Consider the following 21,152-nt stretch of genomic DNA (forward strand, 5'->3'; position numbering starts at 1 on the left):
GCTGCTGGAGCCATTAGTCCCATCATGTGTACTCTTTGGTTGGTGGTTTAGTCCCTGGGAGCTCTAAGTGTACTAGTTAGTTCATATTGTTGTTCATCCTAAGGGGCTGCAAGCTCCTTGGGTCCTTCCTCTAGCTCCTTCATTGGGGACCCTTTGCTCAGTCCAATGGATGGCTGTGAGTCTCTACTTTTGTATTAGTCGGACACTGTCAGAGCCTCTCAGGAGACAGCTATATCAGGCTCCTGTCAGCCAGCACTTGTTGGCATCCACAATAGTGTCTGGATTTGATGATTGAATATGGGAAGGATTCCCAGGTGGAACAGGCTCTTAATTGTCCTTCCTTTAGTCTCTGCTCCATAGTTAGTCTCTACAACTCCTTCCATGGGTATTTTGTTCCCCCATTTAAGAAGGAACGAAGTATCCACACTTTGGTCTTCCTTCTTCTTGAGTTCCTTGTGGTTTGTGGTTTGTACTTTGTGATACACTGATAATTTTACTCAGTTTTCTTCAAATCATTTTTCTTTCTATGTAAGGTTAAGAGCTTAAAGAAATATACATTATATTACTAAAAATTATTTTTAAATATTGTAATGAAATGCTCATCATTTGGATTCTCTCCAAATTTAATCCCTGAGATGTATCTGTTAGTGAGCTGAGCAGATTGCATTCTGTTAGTGGCTCTGTAAGACTCACAGGGTGTCGGGGCAGAATAGGAAAGGAACTAAAGTTTTGAAGGTTCAGTAGGGCAGCATGTTGGGGCCATGAAGACCTAGATTTGGGCTCATACTCTTAGTTAAGCCAGCTAAGGTTCTTTTTTGTTTGTTTTTTTTCGAGACGTGGTTTCTCTGTGTAGCCCTGGCTGTCCTGGAACTCACTCTGTAGACCAGGCTGGCCTCAAACTCAGAAATCCGCCTGCCTCTGCCTCCCAAGTGCTGGGATTAAAGTTGTGCACCACCACTGCCCGGCCCAGCTAAGGTTCTAAACAAACATGCTTTCTAGAGATGTGTGGAGTGACTTGAGAGCCCTTAGGAAAAAAGGAAGTTTGGGTCTTTGGACTTTTGTTTGTTACTTTGTTTTGCACTGGAGATAAAACCTAGGACGACAGGGCATGGCCTGGTGGTGCAAGCCTTTAATCCTGGAGCACTCAGGAAGCAGAGGCAGGCATAGCTCTGAGTTTGAGGCAAGCCTAGTTTACAGAGTTTTAGGACAGCCATGGCTACACAGAGAAACCCTGTTTAAAAAAAAACAGAACAAAACAGAACAAAACAAAACACCTAGGACAATGTAGAAATTTAAGAAAGTTTGAGTCTTAGGTGGATTTCTGAGTTCGAGGCCAGCCTGGTCTACAGAGTGAGTTCCAGGACAGCCAGGGCTACACAGAGAAACCCTGTCTCGAAAAAACAAACAAACAAAAAAACCCCCCAAAAAAACAAAAAAAAAAACCTTTAAACTGCCTTAATCATTAACTTAAGAGTTGTGTGTGCATGATTGATGCCTGGACAGTAGAGGTCTGGAGCTGTTTCTTGCTCATGAAATCTGTAAGGTGGCAAATATTTTTAGAGAAATGAAATTGAGTACACAATCTGTAGGTTTCCTACTTGCACCAGTAGCATAGCATATGCAGATTTGATGAGTGTTGATGACACATAAACCTAGGAAAATAGAGGCATTAAGGCAGACCAAGGGCATGCCTGAAAACACACTGTTAGTTGTTGCTGGATGATGACCATAATTTCTTTTGTGTTATTTTAATAGCTTTTTGTGCCTGAACCTCGCCCACTTCCTAAAAATGATGTTGGATTTAAATATTCTGTGAAACATCGGCCATTTCCTGAAGAGGTGGACAAGATTCCTTTTGTAAAAGCAGACTTGAGCATTCCAGATTTACATGAAATTGTCACTGAAGAAGTAAGACAAGTTATTGTTAGCTCCTGCTGAAAGGATAAATACAACATTCTTACGTGGTATATGTGGTCAGACATTGCCGTTAGTGTTAGAGAGGAGGGGAAGAAGGTTTGACTACCATCAGCAGTTTGACATGTCAAAGGATGGGTTTGTAGATTTTGGCCAATTGTTAAGAACTAAATGTCTCTTAGAGGCTGGGCTGCTGACAATAAGTTTCAGTAGTATGATAACATGATCAAAATCTGGTAGTAAAGGCAGATGTTTGGGTAGCATAAGAAATGTGGTTGGGATTGGAGGGAAATACAACCCTTGAAAGTGGCTAACATCTGAAGCTCAGAGCATTGCTCATGCCTAGTCTAATGGTGAAGGTGGAGGTGGTTGTATAATTAAGTCAGGTTGTTTAGAAGTATCTTCATGCGAGAAGGGATGAAACTTTAATGTAAAAGTTAGGTCAGAAGGTAAAGAATCCATATGGGTAAATACTTTAAAGAGATAGGCACAGCAGGGTGAAGATAATCATCTGGGAGTCAAGTGAGAAAACAGCTCAGAGCAGAGATAGCAGGAGATGAAGAAGTTGATTAGGTCCTGGGGAAGAATTTTGGGCTATAGGTCTAACTTTGAACGGTGTTGGCTTAATACTATGCTCTATGTTTAACTGAGATATAGTATTGATCAGTAGCAGAACTTAGCATTTTCTTTGTTGTGTTTTGCTTTATTTTTGTTTTAAAATTAAAAGAAACTTCATTTTGAGGAAATGTTTTAAAAGTATCTGACTTATTTCAGTTAGAAGAAAGGCATGAAAAATTAAGAAGTGGTATGGCACAACAAATTGCTTATGAGATGCACCTGGAACAGCAGAGCGAGGGGGAATTGCAGAAGCGAAGCTTCCCTGACCCTGTTACGGATTGTAAGCCTCCACCTCCTGCCCAGGAATTCCAGACAGCCCGCCTTTTCCTTTCTCACTTTGGATTTTTGTCCTTAGAGGCATTGAAGGTAATTTTTAGGAACTTCTATGAATAAATATATTCACAAATTAACCATTGGTTGATGATAGCTATAAACTTTTGTCAAAATGAAGAAAGGTTTAAAACTAATGAACAAACAAAAAACTGAGCTTATATTATTTGCATTCAAGTCAGTGGGATTTTGTGCTGCTATTGGGGTTCAGTTTGGGCTCAGGACAGTGCACCTGTGAAGGGATTGCTTCCATCGGAAGCTGAGCTCGGAAGTGATTCTTTCATGCTACTCTTCAAAAGAATGAAGTTAATTCTGTAGTAAAATTTTCCCTTATTATGTATTTGGGCTTTGGTTTGTGGTTCTAAGAACTGAATACACATGCTGACAAACACCCTACCAGTGAGTCACAACCTTAGTTAGCCCCAGGTCTGTAGTATTACAACCCAAGCCACACATCTTATGTTATACAGTTGGTAAGATCAGCTAGTCATGGTGGCTCGTGCTTATGTGGAGACAGAAAAGTTCAAGACCAGCCTGGTCTACATAGTAAGATCTGTCTTTAAAAGGGGAGGGAGTATGTACCCTAGTATTGTAGGTAGGTAGATAGGTAGATAACTTGCCTGAAAAGTACAACTGACCTGGACATATGTCATTTAATTTTTTAGGAAAGCAGAATGATGTTGCCGATTGATTTGGATTTCAGCATATAGAGAGAATATATTTTATACTGTAGAAATTAGTTTGAGATGTGGAATGTAAACACAAAACCTCTGAAAATGGAAAAGGAAAGAACCTGATATGGTAGTGCACACCTCTAATCCTAGGGCTTGAGAGGCAGAAACAGGAAGACAGAGCTCTTGAGTTAGAGGCCAGCCTGGTCTACAAAGTGGGTTCCAAGCCAGCCAGGGTTCATAGTGAGATCCTGTCTCTAAATAAATAAATGCAAAGGAAAAGTACAGGTAATGGGAAATAATAGATGTAGAAGAAAATAAGGAAGGCACAGAACAAAGATTTAGCCTACAAATGATTAGTGGTGTTCCTAGTGGAGTAAGTTACCATAGAAGAAGTGGTAAATTGAAATATCTAGGATGAAAATTATTGCATCCTTTACTAGCCTTGTTCCTGAGAGTGTAGGTCTTTTTCTTTTTAAATTAGTTTATTTCTTTACTTTACATCTTAATCACAGTTTCCCCATCCTCTGCTGGTATCCCCCTCACACAGCTCTTTACCCTACTTCCCTTTCCCTTCTCTGAGAAGGGGACACACCCCTGGGATATCAACCCTACTCTGGCACATCAAGTCACTGCAGAACTTGGTGCGTCCTCTCTCACCAGCCAAAGTGGCCTCAGTTAGGGGAACAGGATCCACAGGCACACAACAGATTTGGAAATAGCCTTTGCTCCAATTGTTGGGGGACCCTCATGAAGATGGAGTTGCACATCCACTATACATATACCACGGGGAGAGGAGGATTGGCCCAGCCTATGTATGCTCTTTGGTTGGTAGTTCAATCACTGGGAGCCCCCAGCAGTCCAAGTTAGTTAACTCTGTTGGTCTTCCTATGGAGTTCCTATCCGCTCTGGGCCCTTTAATCCTTCCTCCAACTCTTCCACAGGAGCCACTGAGCTCTGTCAAATGTTTAGCTGTGGGTCTCTGCTAGATGGAGCCTCTCAGAGGACAGTTATGCTAGTCTCCTGTCTGCAAGCATAACAGAATATCATTAATAGTGTCAGGGATTGGTTCTTGTCCATGGGATGGGCCTCAAGTCAGGCTGGTTATTGGTTGGCATTTCCCTCAGTCTCTACTCCATCTTCATCCCTGCACTTCTTGTAGGCGGGATGAATTTTGAGTCAAAAGGTTTTATGGGTGGGTTGGTGTCCTTACTTTTCCACTGGGGTCCTGTCTAGCTATAGGAGGTAGCCACTTCAGGTTCTAAATCCCCCATTGCTAGGAGACTCAGCTACAGTCACCCCATTAACTCCTCCTGGAAGTCTCTCCTATCTCAGGTCTCTTGCATGTCCTAGAGATATGTTTGTACCCCCACCCCTAGTTGTTGATTTCCATTCATTCTCCCTGTCCTCTCTTCTCATCTTTCCCCAAACCTGATCCTGGTCCCCACCTTCACCCCATTCCCCTCCCTAACCCCCCTCTACCCAGGCCCCTCTCTGATGATAATTTTATTTCCCCTTCTGAGTGAGATTTAGGCATCCTCACTTGGGCCTTCCTTGTTGGGTCTGTGGATTGTAGCGTGGGTATCCTATACTTTGTGGCTAATACTGACTCATAAGTGAGTATATATATCACTCATGTCCATTTGGGTCTGGGTTACCTTGCTCAGGATGATATTTTCTACTGCTTTCAATTTGCCTGCAAATTTCTTGATGTCCCTGTTTTTGATACCTGAGTAGTATTCCATTGTGTAAATGAACCACATTTTCTTTCTTTTTTTTTTTTAAAGCACTTGGAGATAAATTTATATCATCTATTCAACTTACAAATATTCATCACCCATGACCCATGGGTTTACATTTTATTGATATAAATAAAAATAACAACCCCCTGAGACTGAGACTGAGAATGCAGAATTGTTATAAGTTCAAGACCAACATGGGACACATGTGGACTGTAGACTAGTCTGGACTACAGAGTCAGATCATATTTCAAGCAAATAAATCAAAAGCTATTTTGTCAATCCATAACATCCACCTGAAGTTCCATTTTCAACATTCCCTTGGTCTAGAAGGAAAAAAGAAAGAAAGAAACAAAAGGCACCATTTCTTTTTTTAAATTTTTTGAGATAATAATATAACATCATTTTCCTATAAAACTCCCTGTTTCCATTTTTCTCTTTTTCAAGTTGTAACATAGATGAATAAATAAATGGATGATAGACAGATAGATGATAGAATAGATAGGTTATAGATACACAGATACATAGATATATAAATAGATTCATGATAGAATATATATAGATAAATAGATGATAGACAGATGGTAGATCATACATACTTAAAAACATATATATGTGAGTATGTATAACATACTCAGTCTATGTAATATTAGTTGTGTGTATATGTTCTTAGGGCTGACCAACTGGTATGGGATAACCAATCAGTGCATTCTCCCCTGTCAAAGACTATTTTTTCTGTTCTTTGCATTCCTTAATGGCTTGTAGTTGCTTGTGTAGAGTTGAGTTCTCCTGGGTGTTCCCTTTTCCACATTAGTATGTCTATTGGTATTGCCACGTTTAGGTAGACATGCTAGTAAGACCTTATGTATGTAGATTTGCCCACATTTCTAGGATAGGATAGGATAGGTAGGTAGGTAGGTAGGTAGATAGATAGATAGATAGATAGATAGATAGATAGATAGATAGATAGTAGAAGTAAGTGATAGATAAGTGATAGATAGTAGAAGTAAATGATAGATAAGTGATAGGTAGATGATAAAAGAAATAGATGATAAATAGATAAATGATAAATTGATGTTAATAGATAGATGATGATGGCAAACTTGCTGTTCCTGACTTTTACAGTCTTTACATCTTCTCTTCTATGATGTTCCCTGAGCTTTAGTTACAGGAGTTGTAGATCTATTAGTTGGAACTATGCTTTACAACTCTGCATGTTGATCTGTTGTGGTTTTCTGTAATGGCATCTATATGTTGCAAAGAAGGGTTTTCTTCATGAGAGATGAGAACAATATTTAACTGTGGGTATAAAAATAAATATTTATAGTGTAGTTAGAAATTACTCTGGTCTAGTGAAGGGGTAGCTGTAGTTTCTCCTCCAATATCCATGACTTCACTAGCCATTACAGTTCGGTAAGTTTCCATTAAAAGACGTGGTTTCTCTTTCACTGAGTGGGTCTTAAGTCCAATTAGGAATCCATTGGTTACTATTAAAGTTTGTTTGCCACTACTACGCCCATAGGTTTATTGTGCTGTGGTAGTTATTGTGGTCATAGGCGTCATAGCTGGTTAAGATTATTAGTTCCTACCCTCCTTTGGAACTTTGCATGGTACCTTCTAGACCAAGAAAGCTAGTTCTCTGGTTATACATAATTTTCTTTTTTTTCCCCAGCATCGAAATGCTTCCTATTCTTAGTTGTACATTTTTGGCACCTTTGTGAATTACCAAACAGCAGAAGCTACATGTACTCATGTTTTGCCTTAGTAAGCAGAGCTGTGGGCATCACAAGAACTTGGAAAAACAGAGACACAAGGCTTAATTGAAGAATGAACAATTTTTATTTTTCCCATTGCTGTTTATATATTGTTTATCTGACTCCTAGAGATTGCATTGCAAGCAGAGATCCAGTAAATAGTGTCTTTGACCCCTTTATGTGAGTTCTTTCTTCTGTGCTTCCCTGCCTTTGTGGCCTTGTTTTGCCTTGGAAGACATTTCTCTGAGCCATTGTCTTGTGCCTGGATCAACGTTTGTGCCTGAGAAGGAACCACAGATCATCTGAATCCCCAACAATGTTTGGTCTTGGATTTCATTCCATTGGTCTACACGTCTTTTTGTGCCAGTGCCATACTGTTTTTTATAATTACTGCTCTGTAATATATCTTGAGACCTGAAGTGGTAATATCTCCAGAATTGTTTTGTTTTTTGTTGCTGCTGTTTGTTTGGCCTGGCTTTATTTTTCCTATCTAAGATTTTTTGTAGTTCCATTAAAATTTTAGGATAGCTATTTCTATTTCTAATAGAAAAAATAAGATGGAGATTTTCATTTGGATTGCATTGAATCTGTAAAAGGCTATTGGTAGAATGGTTTAAATCCCCTCCATGAGTCCATGCATTGCAGATATGTTGATAGTGTTAAAAACCATCATGTCTGAGGTTAGCCATCCAGATGTTTGAGTTTTTGTTTTGCTCTCGTTCACCTCAAACAAGTTACTGAACTTCTCCGAGCCTCAGTTGCCACCTCAAAGGAAAAATCCACCATGATGACATCTCAATGCTAAATATCTATGTCACAGACACAAGGACACTGTGCTGGCTAGTCTTGTGTCAACTTGACACACAAACTAGAGTTTTCTGTGCCAGATGCCATCTTTTTTTTTCTTCTGTTTTCTGAGGAGCTCCATCAAGGCAGTGCTGCCCTCTTTTCTCCCCCTCGTTTCCAGGCCACACGTTGGGGGCGCCAGCTGTTGCAGCCGCCAGCGACTACACATGAACGGGGTCTCTGGAAGAGAGGAAGGAGCCTGGGGAGGAAATTAAGGGAATCAGACAGCGAGAGGGGAATTAAAAAAAATAAATGGGACTGAGCCATGGTTATGCTTTCAGTCCTCCAAGTGTATTCCAAACCACATTTTCTTTACCCATTCTTTGGTTGAAGGGCATCTGGGCTGTTTCCAGTTTCGAACTATTATAAATAAAGCTGCTCTGAACGTAGTGGAACATGTGTACTTGTAGCATGGTAGAGCATCTTTTGGGTATATGCTTCGAAGTTCCCAGGAGTAGCTTTGTTCCTGAAAGTATAGTTATTCATCTTAATACTTTAGAATAAGGATTTAAGAAATAATGATCATTTACAAAAATTTCTACCAGAGTAGGAGAAAGTTAGCAAAGTTACCAATTTTATTTTTGTGAATTTAGCATATTCCTAACAATTTAAACAAGATATTACATACTTTAAAAGCAACTGCAAACTAATTTTATGAATATATGTATAAAAGTATTATGCTGACTGAATTCTGAATCAAAAGCATGTTAATTCTCTTTTGCAACTTAGTATGATTTATCAAAGAATGTAGGGAGAATTGATTATTGGGAAATGTTAGTAAAAATACTAAGAAAATAATTTGACTACATCAAACAATAAAGGAAATCAAGATTTTATAGAGCGATACTGGTCTGACTTTAAGAATGCCGTTGAGTTTAGGACACGTACTATGAATCTGTATCTCAAAGGCCTTTGAAGTGCTCCCCACCCCAGCAAGTTAGAGACACCTTTTGTACAAATCAGAAATAATTTATACCTTGACAAATTGGTAGTAAGTAACAATGAGAACATTTAGACAGTGAGTTTTTTAACTTTTACCCTTAAATAATTGTAGATTAATAAACTGTTCTAAAATAATGTTGAGGAAGATTTCCCGTGGTGACACCTTACACTACAAGGAAAAATGAAGGAAGAAAAATGAAAATAAACTACGTGAGATTTCATTGAGACAGAGACAGTTTGAAGAGAAACTAACTTCTTTTCGAGACAGGGTTTCTCTGTGTAGCCCTAGCTGTCCTGGAACTGACTCTGTAGACCAGGCTGGCCTCAACCTCAGAGATCCACCTGCCTCTGCCTCCCAGGCGCTGGGATTAAAGGAGTGTGCCACCACTGCCCGGCTGAGAAACTAACTTCTTAGTTAGGCAACCATCAATACAATATTTAAGATAAATGAGTTAAGGTAATGACTACTTGTAAGATCCAGCTGATAGTACAGTGTGATGGACTGTTGATGTCTTAGCTGATGTCTTACCTTCTGTAAAGACTTGTGCAAACAGAGTTTGATCCCTGGATCTCACCGGAGTTGAGGTAAGGGTAGTAGAGAGTTGACTTACAAAAGTTCTCTGACTTTCATATAGGCACATGCATACACTTTGCAAATTAAAAAGTAAAAGTTCAAAACTGCATTGTGAACTTAGGTGTGGTGGTGTACACTTTTAATCCTAGAACTCTGGAGATAGGCAGGCATATCTCTGAATTTGTGGCCAGCCTGGTCTACATAGTTAAGTTCTAGCCTAACCAAGACTACATAATGAGATCCTGTTTCAAAAATAAACAAGGATCAATACATATACACACACGCAGCTCAAGGAGTGTGAACATATCCCAGCTGCAGCTGAAATAGTAACACAAATTATATTTACCCTAAAAAACTTTGTGCAAGAGCTATAGGAAGAAACAAAGGAAAATCACAAGTATGTGAACACTCTGCTCACATGGTATCTACAATATGCCAACACTCACAGTTCCTCATCCACAATTTCAAAGGAAAAGTGGAAAACTGGGAGGTCTGACTATATTTCAAGGAAATTCATTGAGTGGCAAAAATCTGAGTGCATCTTTACTCCCAGCACTTGGGAAGCCGAGATAGGTGGATTTCTAAAGTTCAAGGCCAGCATGGTCTACAGAGAGAGTTCCAGACCAGACGAAGATCTATAGTAAGTCTCCATCTCTGAAAAACAAAAACAAAAAAATCTGCCCTGAATTGTCATGAGACTATTTGTAATCTTCTACTGTTTTATATCAGAAAGATAATGTCTGTGGTCAGTGTTTCCCAACTCTCGGTAGGAATTTAAGTATCAGATTAAAAGACCAAGTTCAGAATCCCTCCTCTGTGAAAAAGAGTGATTCTTATCACCCCTGAAAGTGGCTTTCTTAAAACAACAAAAACAAACACCACTGCCAGCAAAACCTTGTTTTGTTAAAATTTTATTTGGCAAGATTAAAGAAGATAAGGGATTAGAAGAAAAAATGAAACAAAAATGCATTTTATTTATCTATTTTATATATATGAGTGTTCTGTCTTAATGTAAGCCAGAATTGGGAATTAGATCCCATTACAGATGGTTGTAAGCCACCATGTGGTCACTGGGAATGGAACCCAGGACCTCTGGAAGATCAGCTAGCACTCTTAACTGCTGAGCCATCTCTCCAGCCCCCAGAATACATTTAAGTTAATTAATTTTGTATTTTTCAAGAAATTTTAGGTTTATATAACAGCCAAGCAAGAAGTGTAGGGGACTCCTGTATTATACCAGCTTCCAAACTTTTCTGTGGTAGCAACTTCCATCGATGTGGTGTGTTTGCTATAGTAGATAAGCATGTAGTCATGGATAATTAACTGGAGTTTCTAATTTACATTAGAGTTCAGTATCGTAACAGGCCAATAGTTTTTGACAAATTGTATAACACGTGCCTACCTGTCTTAGTCAGGGTTTCTATTCCTGCACAAACATGACGAAGAAGCAAGTTGGTGAGGAAAGGGTTTATTCAGCTTACACTTCCAAATTGCACTGGAACTCAAGCAGGTCAGGAAGCAGGAGCTGATGCAGAGGCCATGGAGGAATGCTACTCACTGGCTTGCTTTCTCTGACTTGCTGAGCTTGCTTTCCTATAGAACCCAAGACTACCAGCCCAGGGATAGCACCACCCACAATGGGTCCTCCCCTCTTGAGCACTAACTGAGAAAATGCCTTACAGCTGGATCTCATGGAGGCATTTCCTCAAGGGAGGCTCCTTTTTCTGTGATAACCCCAGCTTGTGTCAAGTTGACACAAAACCAGCCAGTACACTACAATTGTAGAATTTTTAAAAAACTATGGGATTTGTGTGTGTATGTATGTATGCATGTATGTATGGGCACCTGCATGTTCCTGTGTGCAGAGTTCCCACTGCCACCACAGATTCCTGTAAACACTGGTCTTTGTACCATTTGTGTTGTACCTGTTCCATAATGGTATATGTTTAGAGTCATGTACAATACAGTCTAGCACTGTTATTTTTCCACTTAGCAACATTGAATTTAAAATTCTTACATGTCTTTTTAGGACTTAATACTTCATTTATTTTCATTAATAAGCAGTTTGTTTATCCATTCACCTATTGAAAAATGTTGTGGCTTCTTGTACATGTTGGCAGTTATGGCTAAAGCTGCTATATAATCATATCCATCATTTTCTGTGGTTAGGTATTTCTTGCATTGGGAACAATACCAAGGCATGCAGTTGCTACATTGTATTTAAGACAGCGTGTTGGCATGAAACTGTCACTTATCTTTCAAAGTAACTGTGCTGTATTATGTCTGTATTAGCAATGGATGAGTTTTTAAAATACATTTTTAAAATTTTCTGAAGGGGCTGGAAAGATGATTTAGCTTTTCAGAACACTGTCTGCTCTTACAGAGGACGCAGATTCAATTCCCAGCACCCACATGGCTGCTAACAACCATCCGTAAGTAGCCCCAGAGGATCCTATGTCCTTTTCTGGCCTCTGTGGGCACCAGGCATTCATGTGGGATACATATACTCATATTTATTCATTCTACAAAGCATTATATTTTAGAGAAAAAAGGATCTCAGATTATATATACACTATAACCCCAGTCACCTGAAGGAAATAACAATAACTTGAAGTATGAACACATTCAAGGACAGCTAAGGCTGCATAGTGAGTTGGAGGCTAACCTGGGCTGCCATGTTATCCTGAGACTGTACTGGAATGAGTGAATGACCAATCAACCAAACTGTCACAGTCACAAATGCTGCTTTATAATTGGAATAATGCAGGGATAACAGTTGCTCCTTTGTCTTGTGACAGGAACCTGCGAATAGTCGTCTACCTCCTCACCTTATTGCACTCGATTCTACCATACCTGGGTTTTTTGATGACATTGGGTATCTGGATCTCTTGCCATGCCGGCCTTTTGACACAGTTTTTATTTTCTACATGAAACCAGGACAGAAAACAAACCAAGAGGTAAGAATTCTGAACTTTCCCCCTTCTTTCTGTGCAATAAACATAAAAGTCTTTATGTCAGCTGTTTGTATTTGTATCGATGCTTAAGGCTTGTTATTTCATTTAGAAACTAAGTGCTTGTAACTCTGAGCCTAGAGTCCTGAGCCATTCTATCATCAAGAAGCATGGCTAGAGTCATGGATTCCTTTTCCATAATGAATTCATACTCATGAGGCAGAGGAAACTAAAACACCTGAAGGTTAGTTACAGGGAGCTAGAGCTAGGCCTCAAGCTTCAGAGTAGGACAGTAGCTTTAAATGCTTCCTGACAATCTTCCCTGGGGCTCCTGCCAGATAGAAGTGAGCAGCAGACTTTCTTCTTACAGGTAGCCATTTCAATTGAGGTAAAGCATAAAAACATGATGAAGTAAGACACAGTTGGATATGGGTAACAGGAAAAAGACTAGTAGGGTTGAAGAGATGTGTGATTTGAGAATGGAGAGATGAGAGGAGTAACGGGGTTGGAAGTTTCTGTTTGAAACAAGAATTTGAAACACTAGGCACATCTGGTGGTCTGAATTAGATCTCTAGACCTACATGAAGGAGAAAACTGACTCCCAGGATTAATCTGACCTCCGCATGCTATAGCAATATGCATGCTCTCACACTTTGTCTCATACTCTTTTTTTGCCTTTTAGCTGTCTCTCACACACTAAATAAACAGCCAAATAAGTAATGTTTAAAAAGAATTTGAGAGCTAAACATACTTCTCGAGACTGATTCTGTGTGCAAAAGATAATTGTGGCAGTGACACAATAGACTGAGAAGTAATAGCTGTAGCTTTCTTTTATTTCATGTGTGCAGAGTATTGCCGTCAATTAACACTGCATAAATGACTAGAGATTTATAGACTATCTGTTTCACTCATCTGAGAGGAGCCTTTAAAATCATGATTTTAAGGTCTTGCTTTTGCAAGACTGTAGGCCTGAGGCAAGCTAAGATTCTTATTTTTAGAAAATTCTCCATATGGTTTTGGTACACTCTCCCTGCCTTCTTTTTATTTTTCATTTAGAAAAGAATTCCATATTTTCCTTAGAACTGAATGCTAAGAGCAGCTGTTTGTTGTGGGAGTTACCCAGTGTATTTCAGACCATTGAGCAGCATCTTTGACTTTGGACCCCAACATTGTTCTATCACTGTGTCTTAGTTTCTTTTCCAGTTACTGTGATAAGATATTCTGACGAAACCAACATAAGGGGAAAAGGCCTTCTTTAGTTCATTATGTCAGGGAAGTCAGGCAGGAACTATGAGGGGCTGGCTGGTCACATCTCACCCCATACTCAGGGATCAGCATATAGGCTTGTATTCAACTCCCTCTCTTTGTACTTTACATCATCAGTCCAGAATTGAACTGCCTGCATTCAAAGCGGTTCTTCCTACCTTAGTTAATCCAGTTAAGAAAATACCTGTTGGCTGATAGTGATGCACACCTTTAATCCCAGCACCCAGGAGGCAGAAACAGTCAGATCACTTTTGAGTTCAAAGCCAGCCTGATCTACATAGTGAATTCCAGGACAGCCAGGGCTATATAGTGAGGAGACAGATAGACAGACAGACAGAGAAGGAAGGAGAAAGAAAGAGAGGTGGGGAAGGAAAGAAGGAAAAGAAAGAACCTTCATAGACACGTCCATAGACAACCCTAATCTAGACAGTCCCTCATTGAGACTCCCTTCCCAGGCTTTTTCAAGCTGACAGTACATACTAGCCATCATACTGTGACAGCCAAAATTATCTCCAGGCTTCTTGTTACCAGGAGGTCAAAATGGCCTCAAGATGTGAATGACTATTTAAAAATTTCCCATGTTTTCATATCTGTTTATTTGTATGCTATACCCATCCACATGCAACCTATCAGAAGGCAACTTGTGGGAGTCGTTTTTCTCCTTCCACTGTTGTGTGTGGGATTCTGGGATCAAATTCACATTATCAGGTTTAGTAACAAGCTCCCTTACCATTGAGATATTTTGCCAGCCCCCAAAACCACTGTTTAGAATGAGGGTTTCTCTTCTCCGGCCAGTTGAAGAAGAGAGAAATTTCTAGTTACTTTGTTTTTCCATACTTCCTATATTCTCTCCTTTGGACTAAGGAAAGGGTGTTTTCATATTTATTTATTAATTGTACCTAATCATTACTGAATTTGTACTAGGTTTATAGTTTTATATATTTGTCAAGGTTGTTACCAAACACCTGTTTAACATTTTTTGTCAAACAGGTCTGGCTCAGTAACTGTTTTGTCAGAGAGAGAGCTTAGGGTTTTATTTACATCATGTCCTATAATCTTCACAACCATCATTATCCCCACTTTGCCCATGAAGAAACAGGGACACGGCCAACCAGCTCAGCCAGCCAACTCTAGAACATGCATTTTTCACTCTGGTGGTATATTCCCAAATTCATGCTGAACTGGGCCTTGATTTGTCAGAAGCTTCAAAGCTCATCAGTCTTCAGGTGTGTTTATTTTAGTATATCCTTGTATGCCCTTCATAACTGATGCTTGCTGTGTATTTCAGATTTTAAAGAATGTGGAGTCTTCCAGAAATGTTCAGCCACATTTCCTAGAATTTTTGCTCTCCCTGGGCTGGTCAGTAGATGTGGGGAGACACCCCGGTTGGACAGGACATGTGTCCACCAGTTGGTCAATTAATAGTTGTGATGATGGTGAAGGGTCTGAACAAGGTAAAGCTTGGAATAGCTGTTCGCTGTTTTCTTGTTTGGTCATTCTTGCCCTGCCTTTCCCTTCCCTGTGGGCCTTTAGTATTTTAAACATTGTATCAAGGGAAGGTCTCCCTTCCTCAGTGCTGATCTTTTGGGGGTCATGTTGTAGTTTGCATATTCTCTCTTTTTTAAAAATTACATATTTTGTGTGGGAGGATTGGGGAAGAAGGGCTATGTATGTGTGATGGATGTGGAGGACAGCCTGGGGAGTCTGTTGCCTCTCCACTGTGTGAGTTGCAGGTGTGAAGCTCAGGTCAGTGGGCTTGGCAGCAAGAACCTTTACCTACAGAACCATCTTGCCACCCCTAGTATGTCTAGTTTTATAGACACTTTCTGTGTGATTGAAAGATATCATTACATAGGGTAAACCAATACAAAATTAACTACTTAGTTACTACTATGCTGATATGTTTCTTTATATGCGAAACAAATAATAGCTTCCTATGAAAATACTTTCAAGCTGGGCAGTGATGTCGCACGTCTTTAATTCTAGCACTTGGGAGGCAGAGGCAGGCCAGATTTCTGAGTTCGAGGCCAGCCTGGTCTACAGAGTGAGTTCCAGGACAGCCAGGATTACACAGAGAAACCCGTTCTTGAAAAATAAAACAAAAACAAACAAACAAACAATATATATATATACTTTTAATATATCTAATAAATAATAGTTTCTTTCTTTCTGTCCGTCTCTCTCTTTCTTCCTTTCTCTCTCTTTCTTTGGTGGGGGAGCGTTTCAAGTTAGGGTTTCTCTGTGTAACAGCGCTGGCTGTCTTGGAACTTGCTATGTAAACCAGGCTGGCCTCGAACTCACAGAGACCTCCTCATGTATATTCTTTGCTCCCAAGTGCTGGAAACAAGAATTTTCGATAGTCATCTGTCTCAGGTTCTTACCCATCTCTACACGCCTCCTGAGACTCTGTAACAAGAGTAACAAAGAGCAGCACAGATTAAAACTAGATGTTCTGGGCTCCTGAGGTCTGAGGTTATTCTCATCTCAAGATAATGCTATCTCACAGTTCCCCTTCAGTACCAGTGGGACCTGACCTCCACTTTCTAATTTTTACTCAAGTTGGAGAAAAATATTTTGAGGATATACCATAATTTTAATTTCCATGTACCCATGAAACATATACTGGACTATATATAAACCTTAAATTTCTGTAAGTAGAATTGATAAAAGATATTATATACATAATATACATACATACATATATATATATATATATATATATATATATGGTGCTGGGAATTGAACTTTATGGCCTCAGATATGTTAGGGAAACTCTACCACTGAATGGATTTTTCTACACCATTCACATTTTTATACCTTCAAATGCTTATTGTTTTAAGAGACAGAAAACCTGAATGAAACTGGCTGAGATTTTTAATTAGTTTTAAAAAATGTATTATTGGCTACATGTGGTGGCTCATATCTTTAATCACAACATTTGGCAGAAGCAAGTAGATTTCTGAGTTCAAGGCTAGCCTGTCCATATAGAGAGTTCAGGCTAGCCAGGGATACCTTGTCTTAAAAGAAAAAAAAAGTGTATGTATATGATATGTGTTTATATGTGGCAGGTATGTGCATGCCACACTAGACATGTAGGATCAGAGGACAGTTCTCTCCTTTCACTTCACATGGATTCTAGGAATTAAGTTCAAGTTTTCAGGCTTTGCAGTAAACACTTTGACCCACTAAACCAATCCCACTGGGCCTGGCTTAAATTTTGAAAATGATTTATTTCTCCTATGGACCAAGAAATTCCAAAGTGGTTAAGTTTTTTTTATGTGTGTAACCAGCACCCTTATTTTGTTTGCAGTTTTCTTTTAGATCTGTTCTCTGTATTCTTGCTTAATCCCTACTGTTTCTCTCACAGTAAAGAAAGGCTGGTTCAGACTTTACATGCATACACCACACTAGCCAGAAGAAGAGAAACAGCTGGGCTGGAGTCCCTTTTCTCCCTAAACCCTGACTCTGATAAAGAAATTGTAATTTAGAGTTAGTCCACCTACACTTTATCTTCAGGCCTGCTCCAGAGTAGATGTTGGAGCAATGACCATTGTAAATACAGAATGCCTCCCTAGAGTTTAAGCTGTGGCCCCTTTCTAGTTTTATAAGTAGACTGTAGCAGAGACATACTACCCGCAGAGCATCAGGTATTAATATCTGGTCCTTCACAAAAAGTGTCAACTTCTGCTCTAAACTTCTTGTGTACCACATCTTTACCAGCATTAAGTGTCTTGTAATATGTTAGGTGAAATTTTTCCTGGTTGTGATAGAAAAGTAAGCATATCTTTATATATTTCCTTTCCTGGAAATCTGTGCCCACCTCCTGTGAAGGTCCTGATCTTTTCTGTCATACCGGCTATTGTCTCTGCATTTGTAACTGAGACGTAGAGTAGTTAGGGGTGTCTTAACTCATTCTTTCTGACACAGAGCAGATACTTCCCTTGTCTGTTTTTACATCACTGACCATTAGAGAAGGGAAAGCAGGAGCTGAGCTGAGGAGCAGTAGAAAGTCCAGGATTACTGCAGAATAATTTCACAAACTAGGAAATTATGATATAAAAGTATCATAAAGACATTTAATCAACATTCATGTTTGTTCTTCTCACCTATAAACTGGTTCTTGTTAAAAATGCTATTCCTTTATAAAGTGGCTAGATTTCATGAACAGGAAGATGAATGTAGTGATATGTTGTTTCTTGTTCATAGATGAAATAACTTCCTCTGAAGACGTTGGGGCTAGCATTTTCAACGGGCAGAAGAAGGTGCTGTATTATGCTGATGCCCTAACAGAAATAGCTTTTGTGGTTCCTTCTCCTGTGGAGTCATTGAGTAAGAATATGTTTTGCATAGTGCTGTTTTGCCATCTGTTCACTACTTGGTGTGTTGTTATTCATTGGAGGAGAATTTGAAGTCCTCAGAGGCATTATTTAGCTTAAGCAAAGGGGCTATAACTGTAAATAGACACAGTGTGAGGCCCAGTCATCACTTAACTCTCTGTAATGTGTTAGTTACTTTTCTAGTTCTGTGACTAGTTTATTCTAAAACATAGTTTCAGAAGTCTCAGGCCATTATGATGGAAAAGACATGGTGGAGTGGCTTAGTCCCTGGCAAGGGGAACTCGGACAGCTTCTTACATCACAGCAGGCTAGGAAGTGGGTACCAGGGCCAGAACCAGCAGTCAGGCCTGAAACTTAAAGGTCCTTTCCCAGTGACCTGTTTCTGCCATCTAGTTCCACTTCCTAAAGGTTCTACAGACTCCCAATAGCACCAATACCTGGAAAGGAAAGAAATACTTAAAATATGAACCTATAAGGAATTTCTCAGATATAGCTTTAATACTCTATACCTAGCCCCAGTGGCTTAAAAGCCATCTCATAATATATAATGCGTCAGTCCAACTCTCAAAAGTTGCCACAGCTCTTAACAGTTTCCATAGCATTCAGAAATACCAGATCTCTTTCTCAGACTCGAGGTAGCTGTCACCTGCAAGTTCTTGTCAAATAAAAAGAAAGTCACATACATCTGATACAGAGTAAGCATTCCCTTTCCAAAACTAAGGAGTAAGAAAGATGGGGCTGAAGCAAGACTAAAAACCAAAAGTCCAGATGTTATCCTATAACTGTGTGTCTGGCAATCTGGGAATATTGTTAAGTGATGTGAACTCATAACAGATTTGAACATCCTGCCCCTATGGCCTTTAGAGTTGGAGTACTCTGTCAGGTAATTCCACTACACCTACAGCTGTCTTTGACAGTAGTGCCTAACATACCTGACATGCTGTAATCTCTATCACAGCTTTGGTCTCACCCTTAACAGCTTCACACACAGCTTACTCTGGGGCTTCTTGCAAGGTTTCCACTCCATGACACACTGCCTGTCTCATAGGCTTTTTTCTTTTTGGGAGGGGGTGGGAAGGGTTTTGAGATGGGTTTCTCTGTGTAGCCCTGGTTGTGGTGGACCTCACTCTGTAGGCCAGGCTGACCTCAGACTCATATAGAGATCCACTTGCCTCCTTCTTGAGTGCTAGGATTAAAGGTGTGTGCCACCATGTCCAGCTTAGTCCATTATTTTTTATGTCAGCCTCATTGAGTTTTTCAAGGTAGTGATAGAATATAGATAAATTCTTGCCAGAATGTGACTTTCAGTCAGTTCCTAATAAAATCCTTGTTCTGAAACTCAATGAGTAGTCTTTACTGTCTGAAGCTCTGTTGGCATTTCTGGTCCTACTAGAACTGACCATTAAGCTCTGCTTACAGCGTTCTAGAGCTTCTCTGGCCTACATCTCCAGACATTCCCCTAATGATCAGTTCTTAAGACCTATAAACTACATGGTTGAGCTTGGTTACAGAAGCAGCTCCACCTCCTTAGTACCAGTTTTCTATGAAAGTTACTTTTGTGTTTAACCCAGTTTGCTTTCTATGGCTGTGATATAACACCAAAACTAACTTGGGATAGAAAAGGTTTAATACATCTTAAAGGTTAAGAGTCTGTCATCAGGGAAAGCCAGGGCAGTAGCTCAAGCAGTAACCTGGAGTCAGAAGCTAAATTAGAACAGAAACAACCAAGGGTCACTGTTTTCTTCTTAGTCCCAGGCTCCTGTTGGTACTTTTGTTAGAGGGCCCAGGCCTATCTGTGAAGAAGTAGCAACATCCACAGTGGGTTGGGCCCTCCTACATCAATTAGTAATTAAAAAATACCCAAAAGACATGCCCACAAGCTGGTCTGATCAGGGCAGTTCATTTGAGTCTCCCTCTCCCCAGGTATGTCAGGTTGTCAAGAAAACTAGACAGTGTTGGTAATATCTGACATACAAAATATCTGACAGAAATAAGGGATGAAGAGTCTATTTTTGGTTGATGGTTTTAGAAGTTTTCATCCTCATTGTGATAGTGCCACAGCAGAATGGCTTAGTCCATATCTGTGATAGCATATGGTAGCGGCTTCTCACCATGGCAGAGCAGGAAGTAGATCAGGGTAAGAATCAGTGGCTAGGTTTTTACGTTAAAGGACCTTTCCCAGTGACCCAGTCTCCCCTGCCAGGCCCTACCCACTCAGACTCCATGGCTCCCCAGAGTAGTGCCAGCAGCTAGAGAAGAAGAGTTCAAAGGAGGAGCCTGTGAAAGGCAGTTTCACATTGAAAACACAGCAGGGCAGACTTAAAAGAGAAATGGAGTAATGTTAATTCTGCCATTTTAGGGGGAAGGCTATCACATTTTCATCTGTGTATGTTATTCTATGTGTATATTTCTCCACTAGCCTTTTGCATATCCCACTATACATACATTGTTAAATTGAAATTTAGCATGAAAGAAAACATGCTTTAGCTTGTCTGTCTCCCCCCCACCTGTTCCCTTCTCACATCAGGCTTATTCCTCTCCCTTCTTCCTTCTTAGTGGAGATTTTATGTATATCTAGATTTCATATATGAGAAAATGAGAGGTTTGTCTTTGATGGTCATTTCATTGGACACTGTGATCTCCAGTTTGGTCCAATTTCTGGCATTTGACATAATTTTGTTTTTCTTTATACTCTCATCTAATGAATCTTTGAGTAAAATCCCACTTCAACCCTAGTTTTGTCTTTTCATTTAGCTTAACTATGTATAGGCTCTGGTCATTTCTTTCTCAATCGTAAGTAAAGCCTACCTATCTTTGATATCCATGTGAGAGCCCTTATGTGGAGCCCCATAGAAACCTAGAGTTAGCAGGATCTCAGGATGCCATCACACTCATCTCTGACATTAGGCAGAAAGCCTGAGCAACCTAGAAGAGATGGCACTGTTCTTATGAATTGTGTATGAGTATTCTCTTTTAATCTAAACTCACGGGCTTATTTTGCTTAAAATATTAGTGTGGCCTGGAGAGATGGCTCAGTAGTTAAAACCACTTGTTCTCCCAGAAGACCCAGCTTCAAACCCTAGCACCCATGCTGAGTGACTCAATCACTTATAACTCTAGTTCTAGATCCTATAGCCTTTTATGGGTGTGTACATGCCCCCCTCCACACACACACTTAAATACATTTGAAAAATATTGTCCTTTGCAAAT

General features: G+C 39.8%; 1 protein-coding gene across 8 annotated transcripts in view; it reads left to right on the top strand.

Annotated features, from left to right (window-relative positions):
• Positions 1-21,152, top strand: part of Ralgapb (Ral GTPase activating protein non-catalytic beta subunit) — a 95,578-nt gene that overhangs the window by 58,133 nt on the left and 16,293 nt on the right. For all 8 annotated transcript variants that reach the window (XM_031372583.1, XM_031372582.1, XM_031372584.1 and 5 more), the window contains 5 exons: positions 1,756-1,908; positions 2,689-2,898; positions 12,187-12,345; positions 14,894-15,059; positions 17,812-17,934. In XM_031372583.1, the coding sequence (XP_031228443.1) occupies positions 1,756-1,908; positions 2,689-2,898; positions 12,187-12,345; positions 14,894-15,059; positions 17,812-17,934 (811 nt within the window). The remainder of the gene's footprint in view (positions 1-1,755; positions 1,909-2,688; positions 2,899-12,186; positions 12,346-14,893; positions 15,060-17,811; positions 17,935-21,152) is intronic.

Source organism: Mastomys coucha, unplaced genomic scaffold, assembly GCF_008632895.1.
Source record: "Mastomys coucha isolate ucsf_1 unplaced genomic scaffold, UCSF_Mcou_1 pScaffold15, whole genome shotgun sequence".
NCBI classification, from domain to species: Eukaryota; Metazoa; Chordata; class Mammalia; order Rodentia; family Muridae; genus Mastomys; species Mastomys coucha.